Consider the following 22,205-nt stretch of genomic DNA (forward strand, 5'->3'; position numbering starts at 1 on the left):
CTTGACTGTCCTTCTGTAATAACTTTTGCAATATTTCTGTTCCTGTGCCTGACAGATTTACAGGCCTGCTCCCAACCCAAAAGGTTGCATGGTGAGAAATGCATCCTTCCCTTGCCTCTGCTTGAGTCACTCAGGACAGCACACCACAAGTTAGATGTTGTCCTGCAGCCTCTTGTTCCAAGCTCTGCATTCAGCTCTGATATGCCCTGAAGACCCTGTCTCTGTTTTCCCACATTACTCCTGGGAGCTCCTCACCAGGGTCTCAGCAGCTGAAGTGAACCCAAGGGAGCATCACTAATTACAGTTTGCCCCTGCAGCATGGGGCAAAACAGTGCCTGGGCTTGGGGCTGGCAGTGCTGCACGGGTGGGGGCTGCAGGGCCATTTCCCATCGCTCAGGGGCAGCACATGTGTTAGAAAGAGTAATCCTACACCCTGAGGCATCTGATTGCAGAACTACTCGTGTGCTCTGCGTGCAAGGCTTTGGGAGGGATTAGTAACAAATACGGAAAAACTGAAAAATTAATGTTGGTAATGTGCAGTGCCTTGTGGAAAGGAAGCAGTGCACCTGAAGGTTGTTTATTTAAATATGTTTTAGTGTTGCTGGTTTTTTTGCTGCATTCTTAATAATGCTACTTGCAGTCTGTTCCCTCCCCTCCTTTCTGCGGCGTTGGTCTCTGGGGAGCAGTTCTGCTGCAGTTTTCCTATGGGGAAAGCCGAAGCCATTCCTGCTGACTTAGGATCGCCTGGTTAGAAAACCACAGCATCATCCTGGCTGTGCTGTAGCTGTGATGTTTAAAATGCATCATTTAAATAATCCAAGTTACGGTTGCAGGATTGTCTCCTTTTTGACAGCTGGTTTTAAAGGTTTGAAATTGGTGTTGTAAGGAAAATGAGCTTTTTCTCCTACTCCGTTTTCTTCAGCAGTAACAGAAATGTGACCCTGTTTACACATAATTTCATAGCCATTAATCTAAAATATTTGCAGAGTGATCACTTGAGTGGATTTCACATCTTGTAAGTAAATCTCAAGAAAAACTTCTAATGTATGTATTTAGAAATCAGAGAGCAATTGGTTTTATAGTGTTGTAAGCAGCCAGTGCTGCTCAGTAACTACCGTAATGAAAGAAGATCCTAATGGTAGCTATTAGTATTATTCTTTTTGTTCAGAAGGATGTGGTCAACTAACTAACCACCACACTTCTCAGGACTTGAGAAAATAATTTCCAGATGTTCAGTGTTAAATGTTGGGAAACTTGGGAGAGATGGAGTAGCACCCCAGTGCTCACGGTGAGAGTGGGGAAGGAAAAAGCCAGAGCCCTTCTCCATGCTGGTTCTCAGGTTCTGGACTTTGCTCTGATTTCTAGTGCAAAATGCTCTGGTAAACTTGTTCTTAAAAACAAGCCAAAATGAGAGCTGGGCTAGAAGCTTAAATACATCATTCCTAACAGTCAGTGGCTTTTGGCTGAACTGAGGTTTGGATTTCATGAGGAGGTGCTGTTAAGTGTGCTGGGCCATCATCAACCTGCAGATGTGCATTATTGATGTGTCTTAAATCAGTGTGAATTAAATGGAGGGGTTTCAGAACTGGAATGATACACTGAAGTCCTGTATTAATATATATGAGAGTTTTGGATTCTGAACGGTGCATTTGTAACCGAAGCACATCTTTAAAAACCCCTTTGGTCTTTGTAATTTTGAATTTCCATAATGAATCGGTGGATGCTAATTAAAGCATAGGCAGATTTTGTGTGCTCTTTAGGGAGATTCCAAGATGTGCATTTCCAAGATGATTGACAGAGGGAATGCTTTAGGAATTCCCATCTGGAGCAATGAGGCCTTGGCTCTGCTTAGGACTGCTGGACCACCAGAGCAGGAAATACACAGCAATGCTTCTTGTAAACAAGATACAGAAAACATATGAGAGGTAGAACTTAGTGATGATTTTGTGCCCTACCAACTTAGAAATGGCCCTGGGGCATCCACAGTCACTTCTTGGTGTATTTATTTGTCTGTTGGCTTCAGGTTTCAAAGAGGAAAGTGATTTTTCTGAGTCCTCTTCGTCAGAGAGTGTAAAAGTTTCCTCAAATATTCGAGTTGGAGCTGCCAAGGAGCGTTTCAGTGTGAGCAGACATTTTAAGTGGAATTGTAAAAATGGTTAATTTCTGTGGTTAGATTTTGCACTGTAATGCATGACCTGACCTGAAATTCTGTGGTTTTTTTTGCTTTGGGAGAATGAGTTTATCTTCTTTGGTGCTGCAATCTTAATGAAAACGTAAAACTGAGTGCTGCAGTGTACGTGGTGAAGGTGTCATGTGAAAACATGCAAACCAGCAGTTTAAATCTCTGCTAGGCAAAGCAAACCTTTCAATGCATCAAGTTGCAGAAGTGACCCCTTGGTTTTAAAATATGCTCTTCAAAATTGGTTAGATATTGCACTTCGTTGGGTTTTTGATAGCACCAGTCAGATCCATTTTTAAAGTGGGGTTTCATCGTTGTGGCCTAATTGCCTTGTTATGGCATGGGGTTGCACACAGGCAGGGGAGACGCAGTCTGTATGTCTGATGTCCTGAGTATTTTTTGAGCAAGGAACTGTTGAGATATGAGCTTGTATCAGTATAGCTAATTCTGGCATAGTCTATGTAAAAGATGTTACATAAACCTATTTCTTAGATAAGAAGTTTATACCTATTGCTGCTTATTTACAAGGAAGACAGTTGTGATGAGCATGGGAGCACGTGCACGTTGTGTTACTCTGTGTGTGCACTGCCCTGCCTTGTATTTCCTATGCTGCAACATCATTGCTAGGCCTCCTTAATACTTTTGCCTCTCCTGCTCAGTTGTTACTTTTCCATGAATGGAGTGACATCAGCATACATGACAATCAGGCAAGCTTTCTTTTTGGTTTTACTAACATCGAGCATTAAACAATAACATCAGCTGCTAGTTGCAAGCAGAACATTTTTTATGAAACAGGAAGTCCCTCTAGAGACATGACAGATTGTGCTGCTGCCAGTCAGCCCTTGGCGGTCTGTCCTGCTGATGCTTGGTCTCTGTGAGAATTCTCTTCTGCAACTTTCTTGTTGGAGTGTAAAATAAGACTTAGTGTAGATGCTGCCTGCTCGGCTCCGTGTCGGTATAACACCACCCAGCTGGACACAGAGCGACCTCATCCTGACTGCAGTGCAAACAGAACTGATCAGATGATTAAAGGGATGTCAGTGGAAGATTAAGGCAGAATCTTGGGTATCTGGGTCCTGTGATTAGTGCAGGATAATGAAGCAGCAGTAAGTGAGCGAGCAGCAGATGAAGGCCCTGTGCAGGCGATTGCTCCCAACCAGCTGCACGCTGCCAGGATGGCATCGAAGGAGGAGCATTTTGATTGATGGGCCTTGATTTGAGCTCCTGGGTTCCTCTTGCAGCATCTTTGTGGATCTGTTTTTTGGGTTTGTTTGTAATTGTCACGGTGAGGTCAGTGTGGCTGAGGATTCAAGCTGGCAGAAGAGGGTTGTGTCTTAAAAAAAAACCTTTTTCAGAGCACAGGACTTTGGGTACTCCTGGTCAAATCAGGATTTACTGCTCAAAATGCTCTTCTGAAGTTGTGGACTTCATTTGTTGAAGAAGTGGAGTAAGATTGACTCCTCTGCCTTTGTGTACATCACTTGTGATTGTCTTCTGTTAAATTCATAGAGTTATCGAATGGCCTGGGTTGAAAAGGACCACAATGATCATCCAGTTTCAACCCCCTGCTATGTGCAGGGTCACCAACCACCACACCAGGCTGCCCAGAGCCACATCCAGCCTGGCCTTGAATGCCTCCAGGGATGGGGCATCCACAGCCTCCTTGGGCAACCTGTTCCAGTGTATCACCACGCTCTGAGAGAAAAACTTCCTCCTAATATCTAACCTAAACCTCCCCTGTCTCAGTTTAAAACCATTCCCCCTTGTCCTATCACCATCCACCCTTGTAAACAGCCGTTCCCCCTCCTTTCAAGTACTGAAAGGCTGCAGTGAGGTCTCTCTGGAGCCTTCTCTTCTCCAAGCTTCTCCAAGTGGCTGTGCAGCAGCCACAGGCCTCAGCCACTTCATCAGACTCATGCTGGGCTTCCTCCAGTCCCAGTCTGTGTCCTCATGGCATGCACTGCATCCCATTTTTTGGAGCAATTAGAAAATTAGTTCTCCAAAACGACAGTAGAAATGTGCACTGGAGAAAATTTATCCTCAGGTGAATGATGCTTGTTTTAATATGACTGTGCTAATTCATCTCTGAAATGATAAGTCATACAGTAGATCAGCATGATGAAAAAAAGATAAGCTTGTTTCAAGTAGCACTTATCGTGCTTTTAGTTTAGATTAGACATGTAGATAATAGTTACAGAAGTGTAAGCTTATGCTTTGTTTCAGTAAACTTATTTAGTTCTGTACTCTGAATAATACCCTTACACCTATGTTAACCTACACTAAAACTGAACTGTGACTGGAGTCACAACATTTTTCATTGGATTAAACTGGCCCTGTGGGTTTGAATGGGTGTTGTTGAGTTTTAGTGATGGCTCTGCCAGCACTGACACAGGTCAGTTTGACTCCTTGCCCAGTACTTACGTAAGCAGTCAGTATTAAAAAAGTGGGTTTATGAAACTCGATCTGTACATCGTGTTTGCTGCCCAAAGCTATTAATTGATGCACTTGGAGAATGAACACCACAGAACACTTCCTGAAGTTTGGGGACTAAGCATAGATCTGGGAAGAAAAATTGGAGAACTTTTACTCTGATAATATACTTATTTTTGTTAGGCGTACAGCAAATTAGTATCTTAGGAAAATGATTTTCTCTATGAAAAGTATATTTTCTCTTATGTTACTGTGGAAATAAGGTTATAGACCAAAATAAATCTGAGTGTTTACAGCCTAGAAGCAGTAACCAAATGTGATGAGAAACTGTTCTCTTTCCTCCTCCTTTCCTTTCTTTTCCAGGTTAGTTAACTAAACCTGATAAATATAAGCTGTGCTTAATACTAAACATTAAGTCACATTCTACACAGTGCTGTGAGTTGGATTTGCACCTCATCACTGATTACATTGGGGACAAAATGCTGTCGTTCAACTTGCTTTAATGTTTGCGAATCTTCTGCGTGTCTCCTGCAAGTCTGAATGGGATCAAGGGGAACTTCCCAACTGTTTATCCAGAGCAAAAGCTCCTTTTGCTTTAAAAAACAAACAAAAACCTTCCCGTGAGATTTTAGAGATGGGAGCCGCCTTGGACAGGTGCAGTACTTGAAATATCACTGTGAAGTTTTGCAGGAGCAATCATAACATTAAAAAGTGCTGCTTTTCTTTCAAGAGTTGTATGAAGGGAAGGTGCATGTGTGTTAACTTTTAAAATCCAAAAACTGAGCACCTGGAGATGATCTTATTTTGAAGTACTTTCAAGTCGAGTTAGAATTAATGGCATATGGGAACTACATTAGATTGGCAAATGATTAGCAGAATTTATCATTGATATGCTGGCATAATGTGCACAGTGGTCTTGGTTATTCAGTGACAGCCTGTGTAGTAATTTGTCTGTGAAGAGAATATGTCAGTCCATCAGCAAATACACTGGAAATGAGTGAAGTCCTCACAGTTTTAATTTTATCTCTTCCCTTTAGTGCATCATAACATGCACTGGAGGTTTTCGTAGGGAACACTAACAGGACTGGCAGCTCACCTCTCTTGCATGCTATTTTATATCATTCTTGGGATGGAAAAATCGTAGATCCAGAGGCTTTTCCATGCCCTACATTATGATGTATTGTGATGTGTAAAAGCAGTGATAACCTGATCTTGAAGCTCAGACCTCTTATTTAAGCACCCACATGAAGATCTAAGGCTTTGTTTTGGTACAGGTTTCCCTCAAATACACTGATTCTGCTGTGGCAGATTTGTCTGTAACAGATAACTGGGGACACAACCAGAAGACTCGTGTAGCAGGGAACGCTGTGCCTCACACTGCAGTGAGAACAGTTCCCCTAATAATGAGCAGTAGGTAATGGATTGAATCAGACTGTCTGCCCTGTCACTGAGAAGTCTGCTAACATCCCAAGGATATCTGTGCTTACTTGTGCTGTGACCACCTGTGTTTAGCTAAATTAAGACACTTCAGCAGTTCTGGCAGAGAAAACGTCTTTGTAATGCTGCTGTGTATGTTGTGAATGAGATGTTCAGTACTGGGAATGTAATTTTCAGAAGTCTCAGAATTCCAGAAAATGCTCATTTGGCTTTTCTTTGCACTCCAAATCATACAACTGTTTGTAGAATGGAAATTGTCTCTGACAGACAACAGTCCTGCGTTTTGATGAGCCATTAGCCTTCGCTTTCCTAGGTCAATGTTTTTGATTATCAGCAGTGACAGATTTGCCTCTTTCATTAACTCACGTGTATTGAGATTGGTGCTACTAAACATTCATGCAGATAGCAGTCAGTAACATCTCTGTCTGGAGCTAATTGAATGGTACCAACTGAAGCTGCCAGGAGAGAAGGGTGCATACCATTTGAATCAATAACACAGATTAATATTTTGCCCAGTTTGTTCCTAATGCTGGGAGGCAAGGAGCTGCTCAGTCTTATCCTAGGTTCATTCTCTTCTCTCCTGCCAAGCTGTTTCCAAGGAAGCAACATGAAGCAACATTCTCCTTTGCAAAAGGGGGGAAAAACCCAAAACAAACTCCAAATATTACATTAGCGGGCTACTAAATTATTAGAGATTGTTTGTAACTCTATTAAGTACTCAGACTTTGGATTTTCTAAATACACAGAAGCTGGCAGAGTATTGAGCAATTTTTCTCATTATCTCATGGAGTAATCTCATAGGGTGTAGCATTGCTGAACTAATGGCCCTCAAATAGTAACTTATCAAAGCTGCTCAGGGATTCTTGCCATTGCTATAAAAAGACTTTTGGCAATAAGCAGTATGTCATATTAGAAGCACAGCCATTGACTAGAATATAAGCATGCTAACATACATGAGAACTCTTCAATGGCACACGGTTCTAGAAAACTAAGCAGATCATCCTGAATGAACATCACAGGTTCCAGCTTCCAGCTGTGAGTGAAGTTCTTACCAGCCATCGTCCCCGTATCGTGTGATTGCTGTACTTAGGAGGGGAGGGAAAAACAGATCCCATAAGCAGAACGTGGATATATTACTTTGTATTTTCCATAGTGTCACAGACCTGTGCACAGGTTGTGCTGCACTTGGCTTTCACTTTGTTGTAACGTCACAAGTAGCCTGCTTCCTTGGCAGCTTAAGTAAATTTAAGTCAGAATGTGTAAAGGATCCAGTGGTGGACGTGGGCACCATTAACAATGCCAGCTGGAAGTGTTAGCCACAGATGGACCTGTTAATACTCTGTTCTCTCTTAGATCCATGGTTTGCATATACTTGATTGCCAGAGGGACATCTCTAAGCAGGTGTTGATTACGTGCAGGGATCGTTTAGGAATCACAGGTGTCCAAAGATCAGCTGAGCAAATGCTCTGTTAGCTGTCCATGTAGGCAGAGCTGGGAACTCCGTGCAGCTGTTGAGTATTCTGTGTCTGAGAATTCATTATCCCAAAAAAGTACTTTTGAATTATACGCTATTTTAACTGCAGTGGTTCTAGAAATGTGTTAATGGTTAATATTTAATGCTGACACTTTAATGTTAATTAAATCATTTCTTTTCCAACATGTCTATTGATAAAACCTGACTGTTCAAATGCTTGGATATCCTTTCTCAAAGAAGAATATACATTGCTCCTTTTCCTGCTAAATAGAATTCTTCTTTACGTTGGTCATATATTGAAAGGATTGATAGAATCAATAAGAAAACCTGAAGGCATGTAACTCACTGCTTCAGCCCTTGTTCTCAGGGGCATTGACACTGAAGGTCTGGTAGAACACACGAGAAGATCATCAGAAAGTGAAATTTTGTTTTTGCTCCAATATCAGTTTGATCAATAGGAGACGTACTAACAGTGAATAGTTACTGCTTGAGGAAATGTGGTATTGAACCTTGTTTGGCCTGGGGATTGAGGTCTCTCTGCTTTGTGTTTCTGAGTTCTGCTCTGTAAGATGGAGAATGGGGAGTGTATCGTAAAAGCTGAGCTGTAGCGACTGAGCAATGGAGCTCACAAAGTTAAAAGAGACTCCTTTAACTGACTGGGGACCAGCAGTGAATGGAGCCTCATGGATTACAGGGACTCCTCACTGCTCCGTGTGGCAGAGGATCTCCCAAGCCAGCAAAGGAAAAACGTTAATGTAGTAATTGACAGTATGAAGTATTTAAGAATTGTTTCTGTATGGGCCTTGCCAATTTAAACCCCCCCCCCTTCTGTTTCTTTTTTCTCCTCTTCAGAAAGAAGACACAGCTCCTCCAGCAAGCCGCCTTTGACTCCTCCCTCCTCTTCAGTATTTTCCCTCATTTCATCTTTCCCTTCAAAAAACAAAGGTAGCGGCGGAAGTGGGAGCAATCGTTCATCCAGTGGAGGTACTAGTGCATCATCATCATCATCATCAAGTTCCAAGTTGTTGAAATCACCCAAAGACAAGCTGCAGATCAGCGGAAACAACAGGTTAATGCATCCGGTACAGCATAGCAAAGTTCCCCATGATAAAATGTGAGTATGTGTGTTGAGAAAGAATTGAGCGTTAATACTTGCATAAAAACTGCTGTATCAGTAGAATTTCTTGTTGTTTCAGAGGGTTTTCGCTTTGAGAGATCACTTTAAACTCCACCAGATCTCTTTGAGCAGCCTAGTCTAAGCTGATAGGTAAACTAATGCAATTGTTGAACACAGCACTCGCCAAGGTGCATCTTGAGTCACTGTAAATAAAGGCTGTGCTACTAGGGGTCTTCATTCTTTGATCTAGTCTCTATACCTCCATCATAGAGAAGTTTCTGAAGTCACTGATGACTCTGAAATACTTAAGAAAAGGTAGCAGAAAGCACAGAAGGAATGGGTGGACACCATCAAAGATGTGAAAATACGTAAGAAGAAGAATAAAAATACTAAAACTGAAAATTAAGGATGAAGGTCTAAATTTGTATTATTGATAGATCTGAGTATTGAGTAATACAATATGTCAAGTACTTTTTGTAATCTGTGATGCTTATACTATCATCTGCAATTTTTTCTGTTTATTTTTCATAAACAATAGTATGACTCCATCTGTCAAAGTGGAAAAGATTCATCCAAAGATAGATGGTGCCCAACTGAAAGCTGCTGTTGGTCCAACTTGTTCTACTACTGTGAGTTCCTCAATAAAGACTGGCCTTAATTGTCCCTCAATACCAAAGCCACCCTTGCCTTCCCCTGGACAGATACTGAATGGTAAAGGTCTTCTCTCTGTGCCTCCATTTTTGGAAAAGAAACCTGAAGAAAATACAAATAATAGGAAATTTTTACATAAAAGATTGTCAGGTAATTGCTTTTAAATATTACTTGCTATATTATTTGTGTACGTGTAGAAATACACATATGGAAATAACCTTTAGAAGCATATTAATATTTATTCTTAGAACACCTAACTTGTAATGAAGTACACTTACGTATTAGAACTTGAATTTACGATTAGACAGGTTCATAAGGGATGCAAACAACTTGAAACGTGGCTGTTGCTTTCAGAAACCACCTGATGTTACAGTTATCAGTTTGTGTTTTAACGTTTCTCTCTTCCACTGTCTTTAAAGAGGTTTAATTTTCCTTCTTTCCTATATGAAAACATGGTATTACAGTGCAGTAATTTTGGTTGTTGGTAGAATTATAGAAAAGCAAAAAATCACCCTGTGTTCATATTTATCATGACATTTAAATATGTTTTTTGTTTTGCAAGATCATTTGTGTACGTAAAAAACAAGTAAATCCTAATGCAGCTGAGATAGTCCTGCTTTGTGGTCTCTTTCAGCTGTGAATTTCTCAATTCTGTTTGCAGATTTGAGAACTGTGTCAGCACGTGGTAAATCTGCTGAGAGTAAATAAATGCATTTGTACAGTTTTATTGTTCATATCTTTGTGTACCTTTGCATGTGTCCTACCTGAAAACATTGGCAGAATAGTTAAATTCTGTGAAGAAAATGTTAGTATTTCAAAATGTCTTTATTGTGACTTTACAATGATGGGATGTTTGTGCATCTTTGACAGAGAGAGAATTTGATCCTGATATATACTGTGGTGTCATTGATGTGGAAACCAAGAAACCCTGTACTAGGTCTTTGACCTGCAAGGTAGGATGTCTTAATCAGAGTAAGATTTTGTAAGGTTTACGTTTGATTTCTGGGGGAATGTAACAGAACACAGGAAGGTACAAGCTTTGGCAGTCAGTAATTGCCTCTGTAAATGCTTCCTCTCAAAGCACATTGCCAGCAACCAAGAAAGAGCTGTTTTCAAAATCCAGTTAATTATTTATCCAAAAACATATTTCTTAAAGTAACCTTCAGTTCTTCATTATTGGGTAAACCCTTTAAACACGGATGCTGGCACTGGAATGCTTCTAACTCCACATGTATGCAGCACAGCCAAGCTGTCTCCTTCTCTTTCTCCAAGCAAAACCTGCAGCAAATACTTAGCAGGTGTTTGTGCAAACGTTAGTGCCACTGGATGGACCCCTGCAACTTACTCAGAAGGGAGTGTGTGAGGATGCTGTGAGGTACAGCTTGGGGTCAAACTGAAATAAAGCAATCCTTAAGAACTTTCCATCAGATAAAATGTGTTCTTTGGCTGAAAAGTTTTTGAGGGAGAAGTGGGTATCAGTCAGTTCCAAAGAACTGAAAATCCCAATCCCCTACAATTGTGTAATGATTAGGCACTCTTATGAAAAGCAGCTAAACTGTTAGTAGGGAAAGTCTCAGGTAAAAAAGCCCTGTTCAGCACAAAGGTAAACGAAGCTGTCACTAACACACTGCAGGAACTGAACTTTGGTAATTTCTTCTTTTGAAAAGCAATTTGAAACAAATTTTAACTCAGTTGCTATTCTTCCTTATTTCGTATCAAGCAGGCATATGATCACACCACCCAAACTGTCCATAAGTCTGTTCCATAAGTCATTCTTCTTCTTTTTTTTTAACTAAGCCACAAGCGTGGTGATGGTCTGTATTCTAGAGCTCTGGACATGTGTCTTGAGTGTTTGATTTCCACAGATCTAATGGCTTGGGATTAATGATTTATTCATGGATTTGCAGACACATTCCTTAACGCAGCGGAGGGCTGTACAGGGTCGAAGAAAACGATTTGATGTGTTGTTAGCTGAGCACAAAAGCAAAACCAGGGAAAAGGAACTTCTTCGACATTCGGATCATCATCAGCAGATGCCCCCTCTCAGGGAACCACATCCCTCACCTACTAAAACTTCCCAGGAGCTGCACCAAAATTCTCATGGAGTTACTCTTACAGAATCAAAGCCTTTATTACCTAATAAACCCAAACCTCACCCCCCCAGTCTTCCAAGGTAAGAAAAATCAGTATATCCAGTAGTATGAAATTAATACCGATTGCTTTGTCATGTGGATTTTGAAAGAGAGAGGGAGTTCTTTGGGACAGGGTAGCATTTTTGCTCTAGCCCTGGTGGCGGTCTGTCTGCAATTAACGATTGCACGCTGACTTGTAACTCATAGCAAGAAGGGTTGGGAGTTCTAAGTAGTAGAAGCTGACTTGCATCAATTTAAACATTTTTCCAACAATTGCTGCTTTTTCAGGGGCACAACACCTCCTGTCCTTCCCCTAAGTAGGTATGTTATGAGACTCTGGATCATATCAAATGACTGTTAATGTGAATTTCCTTCTGTCAGTACTAAAATGTCCATAAGTGCTTATTGCCAAGCCTTGCCTCAACCTTTACTGCTTCCCTTGCCCAGGCCTCCAGGCTGTCCAGCCCAGCACAGTGGAAATGCCCCCAGCGATTCTCCTTCAGTCCACGAGTCCCCTCACCCTCCCTTGCCTGCAGCTGAGCCAGCATCTCGGTTATCCAGTGATGAGGGAGAATGTGATGAAAAAGAAGAGCCTGTTGAAAAACTGGATTGTCATTATTCAGGTCATCATCCTCAACCAGCCGCTGTATGTTTTAAGTCAAAGTTAACCTTGGTCTCTCACTGGCTCTGAATTTGTAAACAAGCAACTTGGGGGTTTTAAGGGTGGATTTCTATTATGTATATATTTTTTCAGGTTTTAAAGTACTTATTTTCTTACTGATTGATAGTGGAGGCTGATTTATTGTTACTGTTTTTGGCAAAATGTTGACTGCTTCACTGAAGAAGCAAGTTAAACCTTAAGGTATAACCTTAGCAGTAGATGCACCTCTCCTGATTTCTGCCTGTTAAAACCACTTAGTTTACATTAAATCACAAACTTCATTGCCTGGCTAGGCTAAAAGCAGGTAAGCTGACAGCTACTCAAAAGAGATGGTTGCGTGTACAAAATTTAAGATAGTTGTTACATTTTCATCTCTGCAGTGTAACATCTGTTCTATCCTTGCTTTAGACATCTAGAAATGATAATAATTTTGCATGTATGTATAAACAAATGTTTTGTTACTGAAAGTAGAAAACGCCAGTAAAAAAATCTGTCTTTTCAGTTTTGCACATTTGGTAGTCGGCAGATTGGAAGAGGTTATTACGTGTTTGATAAGCGGTGGAACCATATTCGATGTGCACTTAACTTCATGGTGGAGAAGCATCTTAATTCGCAGATGTGGAAGTGAGTACAAGTGGAAGAGTTCTTGTTCTTGTTGGTATTTGTAGAAATACACAAAACCTGTAACTCTAGTTAGAGAAAAATAACCCCTCCTTTAGATTAGTGAAGTCAAAGATGGATGCTTTCTGTTTTTGTAGAATCACAGAATGGCCTGGGTTGAAAAGGACCACAATGATCATCCAGTTTCAACCCCCCTGCTATGTGCAGGGTCACCAACCACCACACCAGGCTGCCCAGAGCCACATCCAGCCTGGCCTTGAATGCCTCAGGGATGGGGCATCCACAACTTCCTTGGGCAACCTGTTCCAGTATTTCACCACCCTCTGAGTGAAGAACTTCCTCCTAAATCTAACCTAAACCTCCCCTGTCTCAGTTTAAAACCATTCCCCCTTGTCCTATCCCCATCCACGCTCGTAAACAGCCGTTCCTCCTGTTTATAAGCTCCCTTCAACTATTGGAAGGCTGCAGTGAGGTCTCCCTGGAGCCTTCTCTACGCTAAACACGCCCAGTTCTCTTAACTTTTCATCATCGTTCTCTTGCAACTATTAAGTGCCAGCAAGATATTTTAGTGCTGGAGTGACTGCATCTCTTGATGATGCTAAATATCATCCCAAAGAATGGGAGCTACCTGTTTCTTTCTTTTCCTGTTTACCCACAGGAAAATTCCACCAGCATCTAGTAGCACAGCAGCAGTTCGTGCACCGCACCGGACAAATGCGATACCTGCTTCACAGTATGGGGTCAGCACGACGGGTTTCCTCCTCCCCACCACTGTTATGTCCTCTCCAGCTCTGGTGTCTCCTTCCTGTACGTCTCTGAACAATAAATCGGTACCATCACATGGAACTACACTAAATGCAAATCCCGCTACCTTGGGTGCAGTGGATCCTGTCTGCAGTATGCAATCAAGACAAGTGTCTTCGTCTCCTTCAACACCTACAGTGCTTTCCTCTGTACCTTCACCTATGCCCAGCAAACCTCAGAAGTTGAAATCCAGCAAATCTTTTAAACCTAAGGAATCTTCTGCTGGCAGTGGCACCTGTAACAGCACCGGCAGCGTCAGCAGCGGCGGCGGCTCAGGAAAGAAGCGTAAAAACAGTTCCGCACTGCTAGCACCTTCTCATTCCACAGAGTCCTTTAGAAAAAACTGCGTGGTTAACTCTGGAAACTCTGGGACCTCCTATCATCCGTCGGTGACATCTTCGTCCCACAGCGTTGGCCTCAATTGTATGACTAGCAAAGCTAACTCCGTTAGCCTCAAACATGACCAATCAGGGAGGGGTCCTCCTACTGGAAGCCCTGCAGAATCAATAAAAAGAATGAGTGTGATGATGAACAGCAGCGATTCCACTCTCTCCTTAGGGCCATTTGTTCATCAGTCCAGTGAGCTGACTGTGAACTCGCACAGCGGTTTTTCACATTCGCATCCTTCCCTAGACAAACTAATAGGGAAGAAAAGAAAGTGCCCACCTGGTTCTAGCAGCATAAACAGCAGCAGCAGCAGCAAGTCAAACAAAGTTGCCAAATTGCCATCGGTGAATAACGTTCACGCAAAACACACTGGTGCAATCCCAGGGACACAAGGACTGATGAACAATTCTCTTCTTCATCAGGTAGGAACTTTTGTCTTGAAATAAGCCAGTGCGAACGCGTCTCTCCGTGTGCTGATATTTAGATGTGCTCTGTTAATTACTGATAACCAATTTCAGACGCTTCAAGGAAAAGACAGTCCTCTTACTTGCTCGTTCTCTTTGAGTCTTTTTTTGTAGGACATTTGTGCAGGATTTTTACAAACGCTGTAGTATGAAGTGTGAGTTTGTTTATGTGTTTTTGAAGCCACCTTGAACACAGCATCCCAGGCTCCCACAGATGCTCTTCCTGTCAATCGCTCTCAGATGAAATTCAATTCTTGCATTTAAAAACAAATGATAGTAATTATAAAATCTTGCAGCCAGCCATGGGACTGAACTGAATGTCTCAGCCTAACTTCTTGTTCTCGTGTCAGTAATAAACACTCTACGAAGTGGAACATAATGGTGCTGATAACAGAACTGTGATAAAATAAGCTTATTATCCCAAGGTGTCACTGACTAACTTCTTAGTATTAACGAGATTAAATTTTATAAACAAGATAGATAAAAACCTCTGTAGTCTGTTAACAAACATTGACTATAAAAGAAGCAGATCTCATGGGTATGTAATTTTAAAAAAGAAAAAGTTAGTTTGGAGTTTTACTCTTTTGAACAGGTTGCACTGGACTAGAATTGGGAAAGAAGTTTCTTCATAAGTTAAAATGAGCTTAAACTTCTTAATGCTTCAGATTGGCTTGAAGGATCATTTGGAGGGGTAAAATAATTTCATACGCAATTAAAAGTGTAGAGAAGATGGAATTTTAGAGGGCACATTTGGAACTAGATTTTTCCAGATGAAAACTAAAGGCTCTTTTTGTTTCCTGTGGTACTAAAAGCCTGAGATCTGAGCGTGCCAAGAGGTAGGAGGTCAGCGAGATCTTTTTCAGATCAGCTGCTGAATTTAGAGTTTCAGCTGTGAAGAAGACTTTCACCACTTGTGTTTAAGATAACAAACAATCATTTATTTGACTGAACCTTATTTTTGGGCTTAGCTAACAGTTGTTACTTCAACTGCAATAAGAAATAAAGGAAAAATGCAATTTGGAGGAAGGAAGTCATGTCCAAAACCACTCTAACTTGAGAAAGCACTAGCTTGAGCATTGTGAAGTTTCAGATGAGCCAACTGCATATGAGTGGTGTGTCAGATTATGCCTGCTGATTCTCCCCAGAATATGCTCTCAATATCCAGAAAATGTATTTTAGGAGCTCCTGCTATAACAGCCTGGCTCACTCATACTTCTCTCCCATTTATTTGCTCAAAAGCCAAAGGCACGTCCCTGATAGCTGAATATACCATGGTGAGAAAAGAACTGGACAGTTTTCACTACAAGCAAAACCTCCATCTGGAATTCTGGACTCCAAGATGCCTTGAGTTTTCCCAGCTTCCCATGGTCCTCAGGTGTGGAAATCTACTGGACTGTCATTCAAACAAGGAATTTCCCTGAAGCCATGTCTGTAGCAGTGAAAATACTAGAAATGGACACTGGATGAAGTTCAGCCACATAATTGCTCTTATCAGTGTTAACGGTGGTCTGGACTAGTTTGCTACAAACCTGTGAGATTTACTTACAGGAGTACATCATCTTGCCACTATTTGACATAGATTGGCTGGGCAAAGGAATGTTTTCTGGGGGGGAAATAAACATGACTGTGGACTTATTTTTATACTGATGGTGTCTTTTGTAGGTGATAGCTGCCAGGTGGACACTGTCAGCAGAGGGGACCCCACAACAAGGGGCACAAATGCGTGAGGCACAATGGAAAGAAGCCCTCGAGAAGGGAATATGGCTTTAGTGTTTTTATAGCAATGTTCCTTTAATGGAATATAAAAATAGCACAATTCAAACAAGCAGTCTGCGTTTTGCCCAGCCTTTTGCAAGTGATTTGGGGTAAGAAGGTATCAGGAGTTTAAAAACAAACGTTAAAACACCAATAGGAACAGTAAACAGCAAAAACTTGTTTGAGGCCATGGCTCAGAAAGCAAGTATAAAAATGTTGTGCTTGGGTGATACAGAAATTATTTTTTATTCTTTTGGATAAGATCTGATTGCAGAAGAAGTTAATTGTTTTTTAAGCAGTCCAAAAATATGAAGCAAAGGCAAATAACCTCTAGAACTATGTGCCCAAAGAACGTATTTCTTGACCTTTACTGTATGCCATCAACCTTTGTTATTTGTAAAATAACAACCGTGTTGGTTATGTTAGGCTGGCTTGGCCTTCCAGCCTGTAAAAAAAAAAAAAAAATAGCCCTTTTAAAGTGAAGTATTTAAACTATTTAAATATTTTCTAAAAAATAGTAATAATAATAATAATAAAAGTCACTTATTTTATGCCTTCTTTGTAGAACTGAAGCGTTGATGCTTTCAACCACTCAGATTTTATTTTATTTCCCCAAAAGTGGGGAGCGGATGACAGCTGAGTTCCACGTCAGGTGCAGCTGTGCGCATTGCAGCCGTTGTGCTCCTGCCTGGCACTGTGAGTCGGGGGCTCTGCACGGTTCTGTGCACCCTCTCAGTCTGCAGGAAACGTTTTGTGTTGCTTCGGAACACCTCAGAAGTGAATTCAAGGGCTCGTTGTATTGGGGTTTGGTTCGTCGGGGTTCTTTTGTTAAGTTTTTAGGTAAAGTCTCAAAACGGACTGAACTTTTCTGAAGGGGTAAAGCCAAGGCAAGCAAAGTATTGACCAAGAAGACATTTTTCTGCCTTAAAGGGGCACCAGCTGTCGCTGAGAGCAGACAATCTGAGCCTGTCACGTTGTTCCCGTTGCCCAGCCTTCCCCATTTCGGTGGCAAGTTGTACATCAGGGAATCCAAAGCCACTACCAGTAGCAGTCGCTGAGTTGTTTACCTGACGATGCTTTCAGTTTCACCTGAACTTGCTCCAGAACCGGTGTCGTACGGCAAAGCAAGCAGCCTCTATGCAGACACTTGAGCTTCTGAATGGATACAAGAGATCACTCTTAGAAAGCGACGCGTTATGGACTCTTATTATGCAAACTTTAATTTAGAAACAAACAAAATCCCGCGCAACTTTTCAGGAACAGAAGGATTCGTGATTAATAAGGCGCCCTACTGAAAGGATTGTTGGAACTGTGATGGGTTTAACGTGAAAGGAACCAAAGTATTACGCCACAAAGAGAAATCAAAATGCATCCTTCAGTCCCGCACGCGTGGAATCAAATCCATGCTGCGAGGAAATCTCTGGGGCAGAAATGTCACTTTGGGACGGTCTCAGTCACAAGTGCGATTCGACTCTTCTAAATACAAAGGAGACAATTTGGCAAGAACGGAATCTTGTGAGTTTGCGACCAAGCTCACCCTGTTCATAAGGTTCTGTTGATCCGAAAGCAAAATGCAAACTCGTGCTCCTCCGGCAGCACAGGAAGGGAGAGCAGAGACGGGCTGGAAGCTGCTGGAAGAGCGGGCTGCAGCACTGCGGGTCTGCGTGCCTGTGGGCATGGATGGAGCTGCCTCCATGTCGTGTGTGAGATGTCAGCTACAAGCAGAGCGTTGTTCCTGGAGCTTCTACTGTCCCCTGGTTCTGACTGTAAATAACAAAGGAAGCTGAAAATCAATTTTCCTAGCAAAAATGAATTTGCAGTGGCTGGGTTGTTTCTAGACAGATTTTGGTATTAATTTAAGAGATACACTTTTTATAGTCTTTCCGACTTCTCGTTATGACTCCTGCAGTTTTCTTAACCTAAAAACATTGCTGCAATGATGAACAAAGAATTATACAAGAAAAAGAAAAAACATACTTTTGTATCTTTATTTTGGAATTTCTTGTTCTATTATAAATATTGAAGTATCCCTATTTCAGAAGACGTATTTTGTTAATTGATTGTACATATTTAAATATGTATTTTTGCACAGGTCTTTTTTTCTGATATCCAGTTTTGGTACAATTGAGATCATCTAGTATTTATTTATTAATTAATTAAAAAAAAAAAGGCAAAAAAAAAAAAAAGAAGAAAAAGCAAATACCTTTTCTGTTATATATATATATATATATGTGTGTGTGTATATATATATATAATTTGAAGTGGTTCACTGCCAAGCCAATAGCAACATGCCTACTTTGCAACTCAAGGGGTGCCTCCACGTGCCTGGAGCCACATCCCTGCCACGTCCCTCGCTCCGGCGTTGCTTCTCGGTTGCCTGACTCCAGAGGACTCCGTTTAGTGACACACTGCTTTCCTTGCTTCGCGTTGGTGTGTGCGTCCGTGTGGGTCTCACGTGGTTTCAAACTAAAGGAAAAACTGAAAGTGCCTGATATAACTCGATCTGAGCTCGGACTGCTGAGACAGCTTCTCCTTAAATGACTTGAATGTTCAGTTGAAATCTCGGAGCTTGCTTTTTCCACCTATATATAATAGATGTGTGTGTGTATATGTGTGTGTACATATATATACATACACGTTTATATATATATATATTTTCTGAAGTTGTTGAGATGGATTGATGGCAGAAAAGCAAACAGTGCTGGTGACTTTTGTGCGATGTTTCCATTGGAGTACCTTGTGCTGGAACAATCCCATTAGTAGTGCAGAGCGGGAGTAGCGCCAAGAGTTCGGAGCGTGGGCTTCCTTTAACCAGCAGTGGATTGAGCTGTGTCGTTTGGGGCAGGAAGGGGATGGGGGATTATTCATCCATAAGTGAAACAACTTAGGAAATGTTCCCAAAAGTCCATATTCCGGGAAAGGAAAACAAAAACCCAGTAAGTACCTCTCGACACCACTCAGAAATAAAGATGTGATTTCCAAATGACATTTCTAAGGCAGTTTGTCTTCCTGTAAGAGTTCTCTTGCCAAGGAATCTCTCTTATCTCTCACTCATTCTGTCCCGGAGGAGGGAATTGGGCTTGGAAAGATTCTTCACGTTTCGCTGTTGAGCAGAAAATAATCATTTTTACATTTTGTGCGAGATATTTTACGTTTTAAAGATGATAATTTGAAAAATGAGCACTACGTAATGTCAGTGTGAATGTAGGCCTTGAAAGCGTCTTGCTCGGTGTTGAGCCTGGTTCTAAAAGCAATCTCCTGTGTACAATGTGTGAATAGTTTGATAATTTGTATACATAATCAAGAGCATCTGATCAGCTGAACTCCGTGTTGGCTGCTGTATAGTACATGAACAAATGTCATGGGATAGAAAAATTACTTTGGATATTTAAAAGAAAAATAAATATATAGTCTATTTGTTTTGTAACAAGTTTCTGTAAATAAAATAATTTATACTATTTATAAGAAAAAGTTGTGCTTTGCTTCATGACAAAGATTAGTTTGTTGAACAAACATGTTACTAAACAAGGCAATAAAATTAGGACTTTTCAATAAATGAGGTTGGTTGCATGGAACGCATCCGATGTTTCTGCTTCATTTTACCATCCCTCACCGTTCAGAGGAACCAAAGAGCTGCGACTCAGCTCTGGATGGGCTGGGCAGGCTGTGTGCAGTTCTGCACAGCCCGTCCAACTCCTGCTCTGGGCTGGACTCCACAGCCACAGCAGTGCTCTTCTTTTTGTTTTAATTTCTTTCTTTTTTTTCTTATTTTAGCTCTAAGCACAAAGTATTTTACAGTATTTGGAATGAATGCTGGAAGAAATGGGGCAGGCAGTAAGCAGGCTCTTTGCTTCCAGTACTGGTGTTTCAATGGCAGTGTTACTGTGGTGTTGGCTGATTGTTCTTCATCTTGCCTCCCTGCAAATATCTTCTGGTTTCTTCCCCTTTCTTTCCTAACTCCTGCTCCCTGCTATCAGCTGCTGGCACTGGGGTTGTGCTGAGCTGTGCCAGAGACGTGCAGTCGTGCAGCAGAGCTCTGCTTGCCATCAGAGCCATCTGCACCCGATGCAGAATTGCTTTCAGGTGCGTTTAAAATAGGATGCTGGATCCCCTAAGACCGACAAGGTAGAGAAAACCAGCTGAGTGTATCCCTGTAACTGACTCTGTGAGGTGTCCTGGAGCTCTGCATGTGCTGTGTCTCCCTGTGCTGCACTGGGCACACCACACTGCAACTCCGCATGGGAGCCAGCAGACCCTCTGCCCTCTGCTGCTGCTTCTCCCAGCAAAGCAAGTCCGTTGGCTCAGTAGCAGTGGTTTGCCATGGAAAACGCCTTTTGATCGCAGCTGGAGCGCAGCCCAGCCATTACTTCAGTCCTGGAGTTTGTGGACAGAAAGTAGGGCCTCTGCTGCCACTCTCACAGGAAGATGCCTGTAGCCAGGATGAGGCGTTGGCTCCGTGCCTTTGCCACACGTGCAGCGAGCTCAGCAGAGCCCTGTGAGCCACGGCACACCACAGCCTGCCCTCACTTAGCCCAGCTACTGCAGCAGCTGATAGAAGAGCTTGCCATTGGCTTTATTTAAATGCAAATTCGGGTGCCTTTATTATCATCACGTTCTGCTGCAACAAATAATCAAACACACGTGGGCTTGTATGATCTGCTGTGAGGCTCTTAATTTGTCTGAATGCTTTTCTCAGTGCTTTGGCTCAATACTGCATTAGCTATTGGATCGGTTCCTAACAAGCAGCATGGGACCTTTGTTGCAGAAAAGCAGCATGTGCTTGATTTGCTTTTGTTCTTCTGGCACACCAAACTTCAGAAGACTCATAAACCTTCTCTGAAGTTGTTCAAATTAACTCAGATTTAAACTTCATTGCAAGGAAGGAAAACCAGCCTGAGACATGCGGGCAGCAGGCTGCGTCCAAGCCCATGAGATACGGTTGTCACTGACAGCTGCCACCCAATCCATACAACTCAGCAAGGACAGAGCACTGCTGCTTGGTTTTGTTGCTCTCTAGCAGTGCTGGAAGTTTCCTCATCCTCTTCTTTACAGCTGAGCTCCATTCACTTACCTGCAGCCGTTCCTGTCCCCAACAGGTCACTTTATTTTTTTTTTAAAGCAAATGAGAGTGTTGTCTGCAAGGCTAGAGCTCGAGCTCTGGAGCCCAATCTTCAGTGAGAGATTAAATGGAGCCTTAGACACAGGTGAACCAAAGGACAGTCACACACAAACTAGATTTCAACTGCTTTGTAGAAAAGCTTTACCCACAGACTAGTGTTCTCACAGCTTAGTGATGGCTAATAGAGTGCAGAGCAAGGGGGGAAGTGTCAGGGTTGTAAGGCTGCAGCTTGGAAGCAGCATCTGAGTCTGCATACCTCAGTGCCAGAGCTAAGTTGGCCTCCCAGGGGGAAATTGGAGAATGGCAGTAGTTCAAAGAACTGCACAGGATTAAATTACGAGAGAGAATGTACAACTTTGGCATGCAGGCTATAAATCTATGGATAGGTGTCAGGACCAACCCACAAATTGGGTCAGACTGACACAATCAGAATTAAATTGAAACCGTGAGCTAAAACAAGCCAAAGGAAAACATACTGTTATCATCAGAAACTGAAAGATAAATGAAAGTTACCTTGTGTTTAAAGGAAGCAGAAATCCTATCAGTTCTGCTTGAAATTGAATGGAAATTGAATTGCTATGCTCAGAACAGAAATCACACTGAGGCAAGTCAGAGGGTCTTTAAGAATCATCCAGTGCAACTCCTGTTGTTCTACACACTGCTGTCATCTCGAGAAATACAAATATCCTGAAAGGAAAATTCACCTCTGCACCACAAAGGAAATCCCTCAGTTCAGTGGGCCCTGTGGCTCATACTGTTTTGTAGTACTGCCATCTAACATCCTTAGCATTTGTATCTATGGACAGTGGAAAAGATGCTACCAAAAAGCAGCCAGAGCTCAAGTCTTCACGCCCTGCTCTGCATCAGTTATAGAAAAAGAAAATGCCTCTTCTTTCTGCCTTACACTGCAATTCTCTCATGTCAGAATTGATCCTGCCTTGACCGTGCTCAAAAAATGACAAATTTTTGGCTAT

At 41.9% G+C, this 22,205-nt stretch overlaps 1 protein-coding gene across 9 annotated transcripts in view; it reads left to right on the plus strand.

Annotated features, from left to right (window-relative positions):
- The window catches only part of ATXN7 (ataxin 7), an 80,749-nt gene extending 61,071 nt beyond the window's left edge, over positions 1-19,678 (plus strand). For 6 of the 9 annotated variants that reach the window (XM_048957039.1, XM_048957040.1, XM_048957046.1 and 3 more), the window contains 8 exons: positions 8,373-8,634; positions 9,176-9,438; positions 10,159-10,241; positions 11,196-11,461; positions 11,709-11,741; positions 11,868-12,066; positions 12,584-12,705; positions 13,361-19,678. In XM_048957039.1, coding sequence (XP_048812996.1) covers positions 8,373-8,634; positions 9,176-9,438; positions 10,159-10,241; positions 11,196-11,461; positions 11,709-11,741; positions 11,868-12,066; positions 12,584-12,705; positions 13,361-14,339 — 2,207 coding nt within the window. In that variant the 3' untranslated portion in view covers positions 14,340-19,678. The remainder of the gene's footprint in view (positions 1-8,372; positions 8,635-9,175; positions 9,439-10,158; positions 10,242-11,195; positions 11,462-11,708; positions 11,742-11,867; positions 12,067-12,583; positions 12,706-13,360) is intronic. The other 3 variants (XM_048957043.1, XM_048957045.1, XM_048957044.1) reach the window with 3 other exon arrangements.
- Positions 19,679-22,205: the final 2,527 nt, after the last annotated feature.

The sequence above is a fragment of the Lagopus muta genome, chromosome 11 (genome assembly GCF_023343835.1).
Source record: "Lagopus muta isolate bLagMut1 chromosome 11, bLagMut1 primary, whole genome shotgun sequence".
In the NCBI taxonomy this organism is placed as follows: domain Eukaryota; kingdom Metazoa; phylum Chordata; class Aves; order Galliformes; family Phasianidae; genus Lagopus; species Lagopus muta.